The sequence below is a fragment of the Ovis aries genome, chromosome 20 (genome assembly GCF_016772045.2).
Source record: "Ovis aries strain OAR_USU_Benz2616 breed Rambouillet chromosome 20, ARS-UI_Ramb_v3.0, whole genome shotgun sequence".
NCBI classification, from domain to species: domain Eukaryota; kingdom Metazoa; phylum Chordata; class Mammalia; order Artiodactyla; family Bovidae; genus Ovis; species Ovis aries.
Window position 1 is genome coordinate 31,384,350 of NC_056073.1, and position 20,054 is coordinate 31,404,403.

Sequence of the window (20,054 nt, forward strand, 5' to 3'; positions counted from 1 at the left end):
TCAAAGTGCTTAAGAAAGTGTATCGACGTGCTGTGGAATAAGCCAATGTTTTCCAAATCTCATGCACAAAGATTTCCTTCTACTTCCATAGGAAACTGAGATAGCCAAATCAGAAAATCCGAAAGACAGTATAAGAGACTGATTGATTGATCACTCAGGAAATTCTAGATAATAGTCTGAACAATCATTACCAGGTATGACTCTGTAAGCTTTTCCAAGTTATGTAAACACAGCTTCCTGATCCATAAAAGGAGAGTAACATTTGCACTATTTAACTTCACAAGGCTACTCTGAGTCAAACGTGGGAGTAACAGTTAACAGGTATTGAGTGCACAGAACGTGACAAAATGCATTGCTATTCCTATGGCTTTTACGTATATTCTCATTTAATCTTTAAAACATCCTTGTGTGGGAGGTGCTATTATTATTTTCGAGAAATCTGAGGTATAGAGAAGTTAGGTAATTTGTCCAAGGAAACTCAGATGAAAAGTGGAGAAGCTCAAATCTGAACCCACGTATTCTGACTCTAAAACCCACTGATATACACTGAGATATGAAGGATCTACCCCGCCCTCAAATGTAAGCAGCATTTCTAGAATCCATTTGTCTTGTCTTATTCAGATCAAATCAGAGCCACCACCAGATGGTCAGCAAAAAAACAACTTGGGTGCATCAGGTCAACATTTCCAAAAGAAAAACATTTCAAGACAGGATTCTAAATCATCCTTAAACAAAATAATCCAATTTAGAATCAAATGAGGGGAGGAAATCAGGACAGACATTCCTGACGAGGCTAAGATCATAAAATCAAGGATAACTGGGAACGGTAACCAGGGAGACTGGAACACAGAGCTTGTGACATTTAGGGAAGGAAAGTGTGTGAAACGAGTGGAGAGAGAAAAGCTCTGTTTCCCAAAACACTCCACTTTAATCCAAAAAGTCGTCAGATCCAAAGCATTAGTCAGGAGGCGATGACTGGAACACCCTGGTTCAGACAGTAGGTCAGTCCAGAGGACTCAACAGAGCTAGTTAATAAAGTGCAGTAGGCATAGAGAGTTTCAAGCCTTTTCTACCATGACCCGCATACAGAAAGAGATTTGACACTGTGGTGCAGGAAGCTCATACCAAAATAAGCACATAGACATATAAGCAAAAACTAAAACCCCAGTTTTCCTGAACAATACACTCTGATATTTTCTATTGTGTTCTATTTCTTCTTTTTATTAAAATGCTTACCAGGTCTTGACCTACAGTCTGAAAACACACAGGACTAGGAGGCCAAGAGCAAGCTGGGGAACTGGCTGGCCCTGCAACTGGGATAAGAAGAGCTCATGAATGCGTGTGGTCCATTCACTGCCTTGTGGGGCTCCTGCAGAGCACGAAGAGCAGGGCATCCAGCACTGGAAGCACGACCCCCCTCCTACTAAATCATACTTCATTCTCCTCCACCAGCAGCCCCTTAACAACAGAAGGCTGCTTGTCCTCTGAGCACGAGCCTGACAGGGAGGCTGAGCTGTAAATAGAGCTGTAAATATCAGGGCTTTGCTGCATCAACATTCATATCACAATGCAAGGAGCCAAGCTTCGGCTCTGAGAGTTTCCAAATAAGGCCCTGAGAGGATGGTTCAGGTGCAAAAATCAAATTCTACTTGGTACTTAAATTCCTCAGCATTCTGGGCTGCCAAACTGCCTTGTGTTTCTTTGTGTTTCCTTCTTCCCGGGCTTGGCCTCTTTTACAGACTAAACAATTCAACTGCACACTCCTCCTCCCATGCTTTTTTTATTGTTTTTCAGTGAAAAGCTCAGAAACAAAAGTCATGACCATTTTCCCCTATTTTGAACTCTCTATAAATATTTTACGCTCAGTTGGATTTCTTGTGGACTTCCCATCCAGAAGCAGAAAAGCTACCATCACCTTTAGGTATTTAGCCTGGATGGAAGTAAAAAAAAAAAAAAAAGCCTGTAAAGAATTTGTGTTCAGGAGGCTCAGTCCAAAGAATGAAAAAAAGGTGGGGAACACAGGTGCTGGCAGTTGTCCAAGAGCTCCGGCCAAACATAGCAACGAAGGAATCTAGAAGGGGCAGAAACACAGAAAGCCTTAGTTTGAGAAAATATTTTCAGGAGTGTCAAGCCTTGAGTGTAAGTGAGCAGAAAACTCCCTGGAGAGTCAGCATCTACGCACGAAGCTCTGGAAAACATCCTCGGAATGATTCTTGATTCTCACACCTGGGAATGCAGGTAGGTGAAAGATGTACAAGGATCAGGTCACACAGGTAGGAAAGTGGAGGAAAAGGCAGGGACACGTCATCTCTCCACACCAGTTCTGACTCTGCACAAAAGAATCTTGATAAACTTCACCATGGTTTTCAATTCCAATTTAAAAGCGACAAAAAAAGGAATTCTATTATGAAATGAAATTCAATTTAAAGACAATATTTATTGATTGCATATAAGGTCTTGGGCTAGGTGCCCTGTGTCTTAGGAGATTACGATGATTATCCAATGATGGATAAGGAGGAGGAATGAGAAGTAAGGCTGGTACAGAGACATCCATATCTAATTCCAGTGCAACAGAATGAAGAACTGCTATCTCAGAAGTTCAAACCCAAGGTGAGGAGTCAACAGATAAGGCTGTCCCAGAGGGCTGTGCCTCAGGGTATATGAGGCACACCACTGGAAAGATGAAGAGCCTCAGACTCATTCTTCCCCTAAAAGCATCTGCCTACAAAGCAGGAGACCTGGGTTCCATCCCTGGGTCGGGAAGATTCCCTGGAGCAAGAAATGGCCCCCGTTCCAGTACTCTTGCCTGGAAAATCCCATGGACGGAGAAACCTGGTAGGCTACAATCCATGGGGTTGCAGAGAGTCAGACACGACAGAGTGACTTCACTTTCAGCCTTCCGAGCCCCAATAATACGAAAGATCTTTGGGGTCTCGCTTCTTTCCCTAAATATAGTTTTTGGGGTTCACCCACGTCCCAGCAGGACCATCACCTCATTCTCTTGTGCTGTGGAACAGGGTTCCACGGTACAGATACACCACATTCTGTTTATCCCCCGACCAGGGATAAGCATTTGGGTTTCCACTTTGGGGCAACCACGAACTTCTATCAACACTCATTCACTAGTGTTTGAGCAGACATTCATTTCATCTCTCTTGGGGACCACCTAAGAGTGAAACTGCTGGGTCATAGAGTAAATTTGTGTTCGACTTTTGAAGCAACTGGCTAACCAGCACCCGAAGAGGCTGCTCCATTGTACACTTGCGCCAGTAATGCTCAAGTCCCCATTTTACACATCCTTTCCAACACTTATTTTGATGATAGCTCAACTACTGGTTGTGAGGTGGTATCTCAGTATGGTTTGAGTTTGCATTTCTCTGATGACCAAGGAGTGTCCCTTACTACACTCTGGATTTCACATTCCTAGCGACCAGCACTTAATAACCATTGATTCTGTCCAGTCAGGAGACAGACACGTTTGAGTTCCTTCCATCTTAAAAACAAAAGCAAAACAGCCCTCCTGTCTACAAAAAGTGATCTACATGGTTTTAGTCACGTCTTGGTAGCATCTGACTAGTAGAGAGAACACCTGTTTTTCCTAAAGAAAATACTAAAACCCCAGAGAAACTCCTGTTCCAGAGTTACATTTCCATTATGTTCAGCTTTGCCTTTTACACCTAGGAGAGTGTCTTTCATGTGATCTAGTTTTCCAATTTAGTCTCAACCTTCCTTTAGACTATTTCAGATGCTAGGAAGTTCCTCTTCAAATGTTTCCTTGGATGCCACATGGGTATCTTTTTCAATGAAGAACAATGTCAGTAACAGGAACAAAAATACAGAACTGAGTGTCTATACCAGGATCTTCAGCTCAGTTTAATAATTAACCCTCATCAAATATATAACATCCCAAGATGAAAGGCCCTTAGTCAACAACACTGGAAAACATCTGCAATAAATATACAGTGAAAACAAAGTATCCCCTCTAGAGATAAAGCTACTCCTTCTTAAATCTCATCCATCACTGTTCTCCTACTGAGAATTCAAACTCTCAGGCTTTGCTCTCTAAAGCTACTGACTCTTCACTCTACTCATGCAAACATCTTCGAATGAAACCTTCTTTTGCCACCTCATGAAATTTAGTCCTTCAACTCCCCTCTATTCTCACATTCAAATCTCATTAAAAATTAAAAGACATCTGTGATAGGCAGAATTGTAAGCTGGTCCTCAAGATTCCTGCCCCTGGTAAACATATCCTATGTAATTTCTTTAAGTGTGTGGGGTGGACCAAAGAACGTGATGGGTTATCACAAATCTAAAAAGAAATGATACAAGTGAACTTACAAAACCAAAAGAGACTCAGACATAGAAAAACAATTTATGGTTGCTGGGGGAAGGATAGAAGGAAGGGATAATTAGGGAGTTTGGGATGTACATGTACACACTGCTGTATTTAAAATGAATAAGGTATGACAAACCACTATAATACTGTTAAATAATTAGCCTCCAAGTAAAATAAATTTTTTTTTAAATTTATTTTTTTAATTAAAAAAAATAATACAATGGATAAGCAACAAGGACTGATTATATAGCACAGGGAATTCTGCTTAATGTTATGTGGCAGGCTGGATGGGATGGGAGTTTGGGGGAGAATGGATACATGTATATGTATGCCTAAGTCCCTTTGCTGTTCACCTGAAATTATCACATCGTTAATTGGTTATACCCCATTACAGAATAAGTAACTGGGAAAAAAAGGAATATGATGGGATATCACAATGTGATTAGGTTACTAATCAGTCCATTCTGGATTAATCAAGAGGGAGACTGTCTTGGAGGAGTTTGACTCAAACAGGTGACCTGTCTACAAGAAAGTGAAGCATCAGAGAGTTGTGCTTCTGCTGGCCTGGAATGAAAGGCAGACGGTAAAGCTGGGAGAGGAGGGGACCACGAGGTGGGGACATGAGCACAGCCTTCAGGCATGGGAAGTGCTCCCTGACCTGGCAAGGAGCAATAAAATGATGACCTAGTCCTACAGCCTCAGGAAATTTAATTCTGCCAACAATTAGTGAGCCTGAGAAGACCCCAGATCACATAAACACCAGCTGACTTGACTTCAGTCTCATGATACTGAGTACAGAACCCAGTTAACCTGTACCCAGACTGACCCAAAGACACTGTGTGATAATAAATCTATGTAGTCTTAAATTGCCATGTTTGTGGTAATTTGCTACCCAGCAAGAAAAAAGTCAATATGATCGTTTAAAAATAATATCCTCTTTTCTAGTTGGATCACTTCCAGAAACTGTTTGTCAGCTGTTATAATCATATTGGGTCAGCCAAAAATCTCATTTGGGTTTTTCTGTAAGATCATACAGGAGCGTGAGTATTTTCACCAGAGGCTGGAAAAAATTTAAGCCAACAAGAGCATTTATAATATAATTAAACTAAGACTGACACTATTCTTCAGGCATGGCTAAATGAAAATTCCCTAATCATCTTACAGTTCTGGCATCAACAGTTATGTAAATGCTACGGTACCTCGATCCTCCAGTGGGTTGCCAGCAAGGTTAATCATGTGCAGCCCTGAAGTGGGATTATGTGCTAGAGCACTGGCCAGTTTTTGTGCAAAATCTCTGCAAGTAAACAAACATTAAGACACAATGTGTAAAAAGACTCAATTAGAAAATTTAATGCTAGAATAGCTAGAGTGAAATTTATAAAAAGGAGGAGGCTTTACAGTATTAGCCTATATATCATATTTGTCAAGAGCCAATCTTTACAATATTAATCTATATATCATATTTGTTAAAAATCAATCTATGTTCACGAGTACATATCTTCATTAGAGAATCTGTAAGGTCATAGCTAGAATACGGTTCATCTTGATCAGTCCAAAGCTCATTCCAAAGAAAAATGTGTAATTGCTCCTTTAAAGACACATTAAAAGATGCTATTAATAGTACTTTTGGCCCTTCTATGACTTAAATCCTGAATTGAATTGTTTCTTCATGAAAATCACAATAGGCTATTCCCTATATCAGTTTTAATTTCATGCAATACTCATGAAGGCAGAAGTGACCGCCCTAATTGAATTTGAAGGCTATAGTTGCTAGCACTGTATTTTCAGTTCAGTTCAGTTGTTCAGTCCTGTTCGACTCTTTGCGACTCCATGGACTGCAGCACGTCAGACTTCCCAGTCCATCACCAACTCCCAGAGTTTGCTCAAATTCATATCCAACAAGTCAGTGATGCCATCCAATCACCACATACTCAAAAGCACTATTTTAAGTGTGTTTAACTTAAAATAATGCGTTAAGTGCTATGACTATGAAACTACCAAGCCTCCTCACTTAGTAGCAGTTACGTCTTTACTCCAGCAGGTTCGAAGTCGCATGCCCCCATTAAGGCTTGGGTATTGTTACTGAACCACACTTGATGAAGATTATTTAAGTGTGAATTTGAAAAGGGAGAGAAATGGTTGAAACAGATCAAAGCCAAACAATAACATCCTATGAAATGTGCCATTACTATGACTACGATTTATGATTAATGGTACTAGTAAAAGCTGACACATAGCATCTCTCATATGAAAGATTTTGAAACTTTTCTAAACACTTTCCATGTATTAATTCATTTATCCTTACAACCGTAATTCTATAAAGTAAGCACTATTATCACCAACTTAAAAATGAAGAGACTGAGGTACAGACAACTGAACCAACTTCCCGAAAGACATGAGGTATCTGACCCAAGGGTCCATGCTCTTAAGCATTATCCTTATATACCCTCAAAGATACCATGTGACACACCACAAAAGAAGATAAAATCCTTGACCTCTGTAATAATGATGGGGATCACAGGGACTTTTTTTTTAAGATGAGAAAACACTATACAGGTGATAGCGTTAACTTTTCTCAAAACCATATATTAATTTTAGAAAAAAGGGGAAAATGTTTTAAAGCTACACATTCACATATTCAGGAAAATACTCACATTCTAAGTCCAGCATTTTCCAACACCAATTCTTCCAGTCGATTGGACCTGCTCACCACCCGCAAGATCTGTTCACAGACGTCAGTGGACTGTAACAGAAAATATTCTTTGACCGTGTCGTAAGTCAGAATATGACCTCACTTCACCATCATAAATCCTTGCAGCTACAAAGCTTTAAATAAATCATTCATTCAATCAACAACCCATGAGTTGACAGCTACTCCTACACATCCTGCTGCTGAAGATTCAGGGAACACACCAACACAAAGGACAAAGTCCCTGACTTCAAGAGTGATACCACGCAGAAGGCAATCAGACAAGACGGAAATAACATAATTATGACAGGACAACAGGCATTTGGGCAGTGCTATAGGCACACAGATTTCATGCAATCCTGGGAAAACCAAAAGAAATCCCCAGGAAAGTGATACCGAAATAAAGAACCAAAGCCTGAGTGGTAGTGACGATGGTGATGAGGCTGATGATGCAGCTCTGCTTACTGAGTTCTTGTCACGTGCCTCTCCGTGTATTTCATTATAAAGCTGTTAGTCATTATTATCCTCTTTTTATAGATAACACTTAAATATCATGTACTTTAAAAGAGGCTGAATAACCACTTGATAAAGGTTAGGTGATGGAATGCTGCTACTAGTAATCTCTAAACTAATAAGGAATAAGAAAGACTAATAATCATCTCATGTTAATAAACCTCATGTTTTAAAAAATTATGTAGTCATAAACTCACATCTTTCAAAATATTTTAAGTGCTTAGGATATAATGTTAAATGAATATGCATAATTAAAATCAAGTGTTTAATAAAGATTATAACAATTGAAATGGCTAATACATGCAGCCAAAAAGTCTTGAGGGGACTATGAGAAATGAAGAGTTGTGCCTTGATAGAACTGTGCATAATGTTTTCTTTTAAATTTTTACCTATTAAAGCTTTATATTTATTTATATCTTGCCTTATTCCAAAACTAACTTAAGGTAGCTCCTGACCTTATTCAGACATTGAAAAGTCATTTTTAAATGTCATAACTTAAGGTCTCTTTAAATCTTTTATGTTATTAAAAGAGAGAGAGAAATCATTTTGTGTGGTAAACCATATAATAGAGCAGTTTCTTTTCTTAAAATAGTACATAAAATATTATAGTTCTTTATCAGATCATAAATATCCAAGTGGATTAACCATTATTGGAAAAGTATAAAACGTAGCACAAATTCTCCAGTCAAGTAGCCTTTAGAAAAACGACTTGGAAAACCACCAAGAGGCACAGAATTTAAAGCTTTTATAATTCTCGTGTCCTGCTTGATTCCTCTGGGTTTATAATGTTGCCTTCATACTATTCCTGGGTTTCTAATGTGGCCCACAGATTGATGAGAGGAGAGGAAAATTAATTCCAAGTGACCCAATGCCTGCAATTTATATTATGCTGACGGTGGTGATTTTCAAAATGCTGACCCCTTATTAGTACCATTCTTCGCCTTACAATATACAACTAGAGGAACTGATCTTATTCTGTGTTACGATAAAAGGTGATTACTCAGACATGTTTTTGTGAAGATTATTCTAATTTCCAGGATATTATCACCTTTCCAGGGCTACCTTAGAGCATCCAGAAAAGTAATTTACCAAAGCTGAGTTGTGAAGCAAGGCTTTCATCTACTCACTGGAAATTATTACTGTAATTAAAATTTATTAAAATGTAGGAAACGTGTGTCCAACTTTTCTTTAACATGCCAGTAGGGGAGAGGTATGACGAGTCATGATTACATTAATTTTCTACCTTTTATTAAAGCCAACTACATGAAAAGTGTTATTTGCTACACCAAAGAATATACATGGATGGATGTTTTAAAGAGATACACACACAAACTTGGACATCAAGAAAATGATACCATTACAGTAGTCTTCCCCAAATGTCTATTGCATGTTCAGCACTTTGTTTACAGATTTAAGGAAAAGTTGTTGTTTTTTTTTTTAACAAGTTAATATGATAACTCTCTAGGAGCTTATATTTATTTTAAAATCAAATGTATAGCATGAAAACTAGAGCAATCACTATAAAATAACAAATGAACTCGTTCAAAATAAAACAAATATGGAAGTTTGAAACTGAAAGGAACCACATACCATATCTGGTCCAAGCACATAATTTTTAAAAGATTTTAAAAGACCTAATGATGCTCACTGACTTGCCTAAATGATAAAAAAGAGAGTTGAGCAAAATCCCAATTCTACTGCAATTTTATGAGTCTAGAACCTTGGCCCTAATTGCGTATTTGGCATATCTTCAAAAACAAACAAACAAAAAACTCTCTATCCTTCTACTTAAATTTGGAATAGTGACTGCTAACAGACTTCATAAGATCAGCATAAAGCATGTAAGTCACATTTTTCCTGTGGGACAGTAAGCACAGGAGACTTCTGCTGTGCAAGGAGCAATTTTAATAAACCAGAGAATTCATACAACTTGAGAAGCCCCTTCTTTTTACACTTTGTCTTTTAAAAAAGCTGAAGAAGGTGTAATGCTTTCCTGTGCCTCAAATAAACCAACTATTAGAAAATGTTTCGAGATTACATCTTGCAATAGCCATCAAAGGCAAAGTATCATTTCTTTTTAACTTTGGGTAACAAACATGGAAAAACTGCTAATCTCTTTGAAAACTTGCAGAAAGATATCCCAAAGAGTATTTCTCATTTTTAAATACTAAGCATTAAAAATATACACATTTTTGTGTTTAAATCTGTTATTAGAAAAGCAGAGAAAGCAATAATCCTCAAATCCTGTCTTCCACTTCCCACCATCCCAGGGCATCCAAAAAAGCACACAAGCATTTACATGCTTTGTCTGGCCAAGACTGAAATAATTACGTGTGTGTTTTCTTTCCTAAACACCTAAGGCATTTAAAAAAGAGATGCTGCCTGGGCGCAGTAACGATAGAACAGCAGCTCCAGTGGCCTGATACTAGTGATTTCAGATAATTTCCAAAAGAGGGATGTCCACAACTTCCTCAGAGCTCTCTTGTGCCCCATTTTGAAAATCACAGGCTTAGGTGAATGTCTGAATGAGCCAGGAAAACTGACTTAGTAGCAAAGCATTGTTCTGATCCCACAATCCCTGGGCTAATCTACTTCTCATTCCTCGAATGGCTCCCCTCGCACACTTGCAATCTCTGTTGGCTCAGCCTGCAAACGGTCCCCATCCCTGCAAACAGCAAATGAGAGGCTTCTGTTCCCAGGTCTCCCATCACGGCTGTCTGCTCACTCACTCCCTGGGGGTCACCATCCGTACTTCCATCATCACTGATCTCAGACACCCCCCTGTTTAGCTGATACAGTTTCCATAATTCATGCTCCCCCATTTGTTCACTTCTTAGCCTGTTTGCTAATCTGATTGTGAGGATGACAATAACAGCTGACAGTTGTGAAATGCCTGTAGTACGTTAGACATTGTGTTAGAACTTCCATATAAATTATTTGGGCTTCCCAGGTGGCAAAGAGGTAAAGAATCTGCCTGCCAATGCAGGAGCAAGAAATACAGGTTCAATCCCAGGAAGTTTCCCTGAAGGAGGAAATGGCAACCCACTCCAGAACTCTCGCCTGGAAAATCCCATGGACAAAGAAGCCTGGCTGGCTATAGTCCATGGAGTCACAGAATCGGACACAACTGAGCACTGCCACTATATATTATATATATATATAAAATTTATATATAATAATAATTTATATATATTTATCCAATTTATAATTTTATATATTATATATATATATAATTTACTCATCTCAATAACCTGCAAATGAGTTACATTGCTGTGTCCATTCATTCATTCAACAAAAGTCATTTGACATCTATTGATTAAACCAGCTTTTACTGAGTAGCTACTGTGAGCCACGTACTTTGATAAGCACTGAATGGAGATGAATAAGACATGAGTTCCAATTAGCTCACAGTAACAGGGATATAGGAAATAGAGGCCCTGGAAGATCAAGCAATGTATCTAAGGTCCCACAGCCCTGTAGTAAGAGTCCGAATCTGAAACCCAGATTTCTGTTTCTAAGCCCACATTCTTACTGTCAACCACATTGGCTCTTAATAATCCCCAAATGAGTTCCACCCAAGTTTATATCTATAATGCCTTAAGCCACTCACACCCCAGGCAAGTTCAGCAGGCTGGCCACCAGCAAGTCTCAACCTTCCACTTTCAACAGATCCAGTTCTCAATCCAAATGCTATCTCTTCACTTGGAAAGTTTTTCAATTTTTTTCAGACTTTTTAATTGGAAGATAATTACTTTACAATGTTGTGTTGGTTTCTGCCATAAAACAATGCAAATCAGTTAGTTCAGTTCAGTTCAGTCGCTCAGTCATGTCCACCTCTTTGCGACCCCATGAATCGCAGCACACCAGGCCTCCCTGTCCATCACCATCTCCCGGAGTTCACTCAGACTCGCGTCCATTGATGGCCGTGATGCCATCCAGCCATCTCATCCTCTGTCGTCCCCTTCTCCTCCTGCCCTCAATCCCTCCCAGCATCAGAGTCTTTTCCAATGAGTCAACTCTTCGCATGAGGTGGCCAAAGTACTGCAGCTTCAGCTTTAGCATCATTTCTTCCAAAGAAATCCCAGGGTTGATCTTCAGAATGGACTGGTTGGATCTCCTTGAAGGCCAAGGGACTCTCAAGAGTCTTCTCCAAACCACAGTTCAAAAGCATCAATTCTTCGGTGCTCAGCCTTCTTCAGAGTCCAACTCTCACATCCATACATGACCACAGGAAAAACCATAGCCTTGACTAGATGGACCTTAGTCGGCAAAGTAATGTCTCTGCTTTTGAATATACTATCTAGGTTGGTCATAACTTTTCTTCCAAGGAGTAAGCGTCTTTTAATTTCATGGCTGCAGTCACCATCTGCAGTGATTTGGGAGCCCCAAAAAATTAAGTCTGACACTGTTTCTACTGTCCCCATCTATTTCCCATGAAGTGATGCGACCAGATGCCATGATCTTCGTTTACTGAATGTTGAGCTTTAACCCAACTTTTTCGCTCTTCTCTTTCACTTTCATCAAGAGGCTTTTTAGCTCCTCTTCACTTTCTGCCATAATTATCTCCCTTCTCTCCTGAGACTCCCTCCCACCACCACTACCCCCAACTCATGGCTCTAGGTCATCACAGAGCCCCAGGCTGAGCTTCCTGTGTTATATGGCAGCTTCACACTAGCTATCTATTTTACACATGGTAACATACCTATGTCAATTCTACTTTCTCAACTCATCCCCTCCTCTCTTTCCACCCACCCCCACTACATCTACAAAACCTTTACGTCTACATCTCCATTCCTTCAAAACTACAGTGAGCTAACACCTTATCCCAGTCACAATGGCCATTATCAAAAAATCTACAAACAACAAATGCTAGAGAGGACGTGGAGAAAGGGGAACCCTCTTGCAATGTTGGTGGGAATGTAAATTGATACAGTCACTATGCAGAACACTATGGAGATTCCTTTAAAAACTAGGAATAAAACTGCCATCTGACCCAGCAATCCCACTCCTGGGCATATGCCACCCTGAAAATGATACATGTACCCAAATGTTCACTGCAGCACTATTTACAACAGCTAGAACATGGAAGCAACCTAGACGTCCATCACTCAGAAAATCTTAACCCCCCAGTTTCTATGACCTCTGAAAGTTGGAGACTTGAATGTTAGGAGTCTCCATTAAAACATCTAAATTATCTCCTGTGCTCAAATGAAGCAGCAGAAACCTAACTCATGGATAAGCTTCTGTCCAAATGGCTGCTTTGAAATTGTGGAGACAAAACAAACAAACAAACAAACAAACACCAACAGAGCATCTTATTTCTACTAATAAAACAGACCAAAACTTTGGCTCCCCCATGTCTTATAAAAATGAACAGATTTCACTTTGATTTCATTTTGCTTACATATAAATCTGTCCAAAACCTCATCTAGAAAATTAATGTTACTATCAAAACTCCAGACCAACTCTACCTTGGTAATGTTTTCCTAAATTCTCAGGAAGGGAAGCTTTGTGGAGATGGAATGCAAGATAGGAACATAAAATCTGCTATTTGCAGCTGTGCAAATGTAACTTTAATAGTTTTTGCCGGTGGAATGAGGGTATACAGAAGGCTCCACTAAATGTGCCTTTCTGTTCATCATCTAAAATTGCCTGAAGCAGCTGAAAACATGAGGAAGTACTTTTCTGAAGCATCTCCCATTACAAACTTTGTAAAATGTTCTGCAGATCATTTATAGGAAAATATCTCCCTAAGAAATAACATGTATTCAGCTCACCAGTATGGTTGCAAAACAAATATGAGTCTGTTTTTTGTTTTTTATAATTTTCAAGTTTTTGAAATTCAGCAAAGCTAAGCAACATCTTCAATTACTTACCAGTTTTAGATCCTTAGAGGACAGCTTAGTGAACCACTGATTGTATTCCAGAGCAGCAATGATAGGTATTAAGTCCCTAGAAGCGGAAATAACAAAATATATGAACATCTCTTACAATAGCCATATTGATGTCTGATTTTTAATCCATGACATCCAAGTTCACTTGTTAATTTCTATTATTTACAAACAAACATTCAGCTAAACCTATTTCAACCCCTAAACAACAAGTACATACTTTAGGACAGATCTTCAGAATGATGTAAACAGAACTCCTTAAAGTTGAAGATGAATTACCTCTATGGACTCTGATTTCTATTTCCAAAGGAAAAGACGTTGGTAGCAGTGTTTGCTTAGAGGCCGCCCTTGCTCTAAGAGATATCTTATGTCTAATTCCATACTGCTGCTGCTAAGTTGCTTCAGTCGTGTCCGACTGTGCGACCCCATAGACGGCAGCCCACCAGGCTCCCCCGTCCCTGAGATTCTCCAGGCAAGAATGCAGGAGTGGGTTGCCATTTCCTTCTCCAATGCATGAAAGTGAAAAGGGAAAGTGAAGTTGCTCAATCATGTCTGACTCTTAGCGACCCCATGGACTGCAGCCCACCAGGCTCCTCTGTCCATGGGATTTTCCAAGCAAGAATATCGGAGTGGGTTGTCATTGCCTTCTCCCAATTCCATACTAACAACTCTTATTTCTTTACATTGCTCCTTCATAAATTCTTCATCAAGTATATCATATGCTCTCTGGCTAGAGGAGTTTATATGGCAAGCAAGGACAGTACCAGTCTTATTATAAGTCACATCGGATGGGATACCCAATGCTTATTAGCAAGCATCCTACAACCAGTTGGTATCTTTCTTGCAGTTCTAGGTACTGATTATACACATGAGATAGCCCAAGTGTGTTTTTGTTGCTTGGGTTTTTGCTTTTTTGTCTTACGCTTCATACAAGTTCTTCAGCCATGGAGTGAAGCTATTCACATCAGAGATCAGCCACCACACTATCATTCCAGCCTGACCTCTACACAACATGCCGCTCACTCATGCTCAAGCCAAAAAGCAGACAATTCACTACTCAAACATATCATGCAGTTTCACAATCAGAATTATCTTTTCCTGCTGTGTTCAGCTATGAAAATCCATGTATCCTTCAAGGCCTATATCATAATCCTCTCCTCTATAAGTTCCCCAGGTCACCACAACCAGCACATTATTTACACCTCTGTTTAGCATTTATTTTATTCTGCCTTATAGTATAGTTTGATGTTTAAACATCTATTCCTTATCACTCCAGGTTGTAAGTTCTTTGAAAACCACATCCCTGTCTTCTTTAGATTTTTGGCTACAGGGAAGCCATATCAATTTTATCTTCAGGGCATGACTAGTAGCAAATGCACAAATTTTTACTGAAACAGAAATGAAAGGCAGAAGGTGGAAAGAGAGCTGAAAAATCACTATTTTTCCAAGCTTCAAGGTACCAGGCCCCATGCTAGGCATTTTACATAGACCAACTCATTTAAATCTCAAAACAACCTTAGAAGGTTTTATTGTTTGCATTTTACAGATGAAGAAACAGATGCTAAGAGACCTACAGTGAAACTGCAGGTCCCTTTGGACACCACTACAGTCAAAACCCAGCTTCTAAAGCCCGTGTGTGTAGTTTCATCAGATTTGCTTTAAAAGGTGACATGAGCATCCACAGGTGGTAAAAAAAAAAAAAAAAAAAAAAAACAATGCCAAGGAATTATATGCCATCTTTTCCAGCGAAAGGCCTCTTTATTAAGCTTGCTAAGTTTTACATTTAAAAAAAAAAACAAGTTTCAAATTAAAAAACAAGAACAACTATCCTTGCCATAGTTGTTTTAGCGTCTCCACTCTCTCATCTCACTCCACCAACCAATTGCTCAGAACAAGTCTCAGCATTTCTCCCTGATGTCTAATGACAGTTGTAGCTTCTCTCAGAGTGAATTCCACCTTATAATACAGGGCCCCCAAAGCCCATGTTATCCGAGTCCTCTCCCTTACTTCATCACTCAGGAATGATAGCAAATCATTCTCACTGCATCTCCTTTTGTGGATTTAATGTCAAGTAGAGACTATGCTTCAGGACCTCTTTATTGTGTATTACGCCACCTGATGAGATCTGAAGTACAGTTGGCTTTTGTCATAATGAATTCATTTTCAGGAGTTGAAGGGCACATCATTAGCAGGATCAGGCTTCACATTAATGCAGAGGGTAGGACAGCGTCAGCCTACATATGATGTGTAAAAACTTTGAAAATATTCTGGTACACTCAAAGTAGAATCCAGTTCTTAATGATACCAGAAATGCTTGGAGTACAAGATTCAATTTTAAAAATACACACCATTCCAGGTGCATATTTGTGCGATCAGAGTCAATGAGCATAATTGGTAAAAATGACATATAAAATAATAGACATAAATGCTCACAAATATAGACATGTTTTTTCCCCTCAGAAGAAAAATACAGCAAAATCTTATGCAGACACCTTGCCTGGGTGGTAGCATTAAAGATGATATAAATTTTTTCGAACACAAATTTTGTACTATATTTTCAAATTTGTCTATAATGATCCATATTCATAACCTAAAGGAATTATAAAACTATGTCCCACGGATGATATAAAACTTTGTTATAGCAAAAACTGTCCACAAAAATGATGGGACTCATGCATGTTGGCATGGTCTGCCCACAACGTTTCTCTAAATTATGTTAATGCCTAGGCTTTTTAACGTCAAAAATAAATTAGAAAAAGACAAATATACATCATAATTCATTCAATAAACATTTATTGAGTACTACTAAGTCCTGGGTAGGGATATTAGGCTCTGAGGGTTAAGTGATGAATATGGGCAACTTTTTGTCTTCCAGTGGTGCAAAGACCTCAGCTATCTGCAGCACCATGGAAAAAGCGAGTATATTCCAACTGCCCTAAGATCATCGGAGGACATGAGTACTTCAGCCTGGAGCAAATGGGGAAGGGTCTGCAAGGTTTGAGAGATAGGGAGAGGCCAACCAGTCAGGGAAAGGGAAATAGAGTATTGTAAGTAATTAGGAAACAGGATGTGCAAAGGCGGGCTTCCCAGGTGGCTCAGCAATAAAGAATCCTCCACCTGCCAATGCAGGAGACACAGATTCGATCCCTGGGTCAGGAAGATGCCCAGGAGAAGAAAATGGCAAGCCACTCCAGTATTGTTGCCTGGAAAATCCCATGGACAGAGGAGCCTGGGGGAGCTACAGTCCATGAGGTCGCAAGAGTCGGACAGGACTGAGTGCCTAAACAATAACAACAACAATGTACAAAGGCAGAAAAGCCCGAAAATGCCCAGCAACTCCTTTCATTTGTTCAATGAGTGCCACCCACTGTGCATGAATCACTGGAATGAGGCAACAATGAACACAGCAAGACGGTCCCTCCCCTTGTGACACTCACCACCTAGAACAGCTTAGCAAAAAATAAAAGCAACCATAATAGAGTGAAATAACCCCTCTGCTATACAGAGAATATGCAGCACTATGGTGCAAATAAGAGACACAATTATGAGAAGACTTCAGTCAGGAAAGATCCTTATAGGAAGTGTGTGAGCCTTCTAGATGAGAAACACATTACCATCCCAGAAGAGATGGTCAACAGAGCAAAGAATGGCTTAATCAAAGAGTTTTTAGATCTGACACCAAAAGCATGATCCATAAAAGAAAAAAATAAATCAACTGGACTTTATCAAAACCAAAACCTTTTACTCTGTAATAGATGTTATTAAAAGAAAGGTAAGATGACCATACTCTGGGAGAAAATATTTGCAAATCTCATTTTTGACAAAGGACTTGGTGCTCAAAATGTATAGAGAACTCTCAGAAGTCCATAACGAGAAACAATGCAAGTGTTTTAAATGAGCAGAAAGATTGAAACACATAGTTCATCAAGCAAGATACACTGAGGGTAAATAAGCACATAAAAGATGCTCAAAATTATTAGCCATTAGAGAAATGCAATTTAAAGCCAAAATAAGATACCACTGGAAACCTACTGAACTGCTTTTTTTTTAAAAAGTGACCATGTTAAGTGCTAACCAGGGTGCAGAGCAAATGAAACCTCATACACTCCTATTGGGAAAGCAAATGGCATGCTCAAGGCGGGCAACAGTTTGATGACATCTTATTATGAAGTTTTATGTATACTTTTACCATTGTTGTTTAGTCACTAAGTCATGTCCAACACTTTTGTGACCCCATAGACTGTAGCGCAACAGGCTCCTGTATCCATGGGATTTCTCAGGCAAGAATACTGGAGTGGGTTGCCATTTCCTTCTCCAGGGGATCTTCCAGACCCAGGGAATGAACCCGCATCTCCTACATGGGCACACAGATTCTTTACCACAGAACCACCTGTCCATGGGGTCACAAAGAGTCGCACATGACTTAGTGACTGAACGACAAAAATAAGACATACCATGGTTCAGCAATCTCAATCCTGGGTATTCACCCAAGAGAAATAAAAACTTTTATTTATATAAAAATCATATATTATTGTTCATAACAGCTAGGTCATAATTGTCAAACACTGGAAACAACACAGATGGAGATGTCCACGAGCGTCGCCGTGTGACACCAGGTTAGATAAGGTAATCGTGCGACGGCTGCCAGCCCACTGTCCCTGTGCCTGCCTCCCTCACCCTCTGATTAGGTCCCACTTAAACAGAAAATACACAAGATGTGATGTAACTAATTCCGTTTCTGAGAGTTCACTTTCCAGGATGGCCTTCTTAGAGCACAGTTACAAGTGAGCACAGAGGCAAATCTTGGATAAAGACTCAATTTGCGTTCACATGTTGTACTGATATTACTTACTGCAAAGAACTCCCTGGATTTCCCTGCCAGCATCTGTGTTTCTCAGGACAAATCCTTTCCTATGTTTTCATTAAGTAGTGTTTATTACTACATAATGATTATATTTTATAATGTACTGATTATATTACATAACGTAGAAAGTTTTCCACACACCTCGGCTGGTCTTCTTGACTGATTTTCTCATGGGGGGATGTGATTAACAGCTTTTTACCATTAGTTTGTGCCTTTTATTTTGTATCCCACTAAGACTTCACTTTCACTTTTCACTTTCATGCATTGGAGAAGGAAATGGCAACCCACTCCAGTATTCTTGCCTGGAGAATCCCAGGGACGGGGGAGCCTGGTGGGCTGCCATCTATGGGGTCGCACAGAGTCGGACACAACTGAAGCAACTTAGCAGCAGCAGCAGCAGCATGTGATGCTAAAGCTGAAACTCCAGTACTTTGGCCACCTCATGCGAAGAGTTGACTCATTGGAAACGACTCTGATGCTGGGAGGGATTGGGGGCAGGAGGAGGAGGGGACGACAGAGGATGAGATGGCTGGATGGCATCACCGACTTGATGGACATGAGTTTGAGTAAACTCCGGGAGTTGGTGATGGACAGGGAGGTCTGGCGTGCTGCGACTCATGGAGTCACAAAGAGTCGGACACGACTGAGGGACTGAACTGAACTGAAGTTTTGCTTCAACCTCCTAAGAGACTCTTCATTACCATGTGGCTTTGATCTGAAGTTAGCCTTAAAGAGTTATAGCAGTTGAGGGAAGCCTCTGATTACTGGCAACATGGCAACAGTGTTTTCATGTATTATCTCATGTGACCCTTCTTAAAGTGGGAGCAAAAACATTTTAAGACTGCAATCACTGAAAAGCAAGATCCAGTGTGAATATCCTTCGGGGTCATGTGGCTGAACTGTTTCTTAATACTCTGCTGAATGGAGACAAGACAGCTCCTACACTCTAACTTTTTCCTGATGTAAATATACTACATATAGAGTTGGTGTGGTGGTATTGTCAACCCAGCCATTAGCTGGGGTTAGTTATAAAAGTTGCGGTTCTTACTTCTCATTGCAGTTGACACCTCAAACTATCCAAACTTTCCCTTAAAACTCAAAAGAACCAAGTTTTTCACTTATATCTTTCTAGAAGAAAATACCAGCATACAACTAACAAAACAGAAGCAACACAGAAAAGACCAGAAAACGGTCTCTTAACAAAAGGTTTTGCAACTCTAAAAGATTTCCTTTAAGTTAAGAAAACTAGTCACTTTATAGAGTTGCTTACTTAAAAACAGGGCAAGTCTTTTAGGAAATAAAATTAGCAAGCATTCATTTAAACATTTTTATGTACTAGCATGTACATACATTAATCCATGTAGCCTTCACAATAATCCCAGGAGGGAGGCGTTGTCATTAACAATGCCTAACCTCCTCTCCCAAGGCACAGCGAGGTTAGAGAGCTGGTCACAAAGTTTAGTCTGGAAAGAGACAGGATTCAAGGCGGTGTGACCTATGACCTGATTATCTTAACCATTGTGCTATCATCTCACTAATAAGTCAGCTACTTTCCATACTGTCAAGAGTCTTCAATCTACTCTACAGGGGAATCCAGGGTGGTTATATCCAGGGGTTTCCAGATCAAAAATTCCAAACCCCTTTCATCACATTTCGACAACCACTTAGCTCCTAATTTGAAAGCCGATTCTAAGACATTTGCTCCTCTGGACATCAAAAATAAACTCATATTTGAGGGCTACTAAAAGAAGTTAAAAT

At 39.7% G+C, this 20,054-nt stretch overlaps 1 protein-coding gene across 6 annotated transcripts in view; it reads right to left on the reverse strand.

Annotated features, from left to right (window-relative positions):
- Window positions 1-20,054, reverse strand: part of CARMIL1 (capping protein regulator and myosin 1 linker 1) — a 306,068-nt gene that overhangs the window by 122,680 nt on the left and 163,334 nt on the right. For all 6 annotated transcript variants that reach the window (XM_060403423.1, XM_004019095.6, XM_027958413.3 and 3 more), the window contains 3 exons: window positions 13,418-13,493; window positions 6,994-7,082; window positions 5,539-5,633 (listed from right to left, as the gene is read on the reverse strand). In XM_060403423.1, the coding sequence (XP_060259406.1) occupies window positions 5,539-5,633; window positions 6,994-7,082; window positions 13,418-13,493 (260 nt within the window). The remainder of the gene's footprint in view (window positions 1-5,538; window positions 5,634-6,993; window positions 7,083-13,417; window positions 13,494-20,054) is intronic.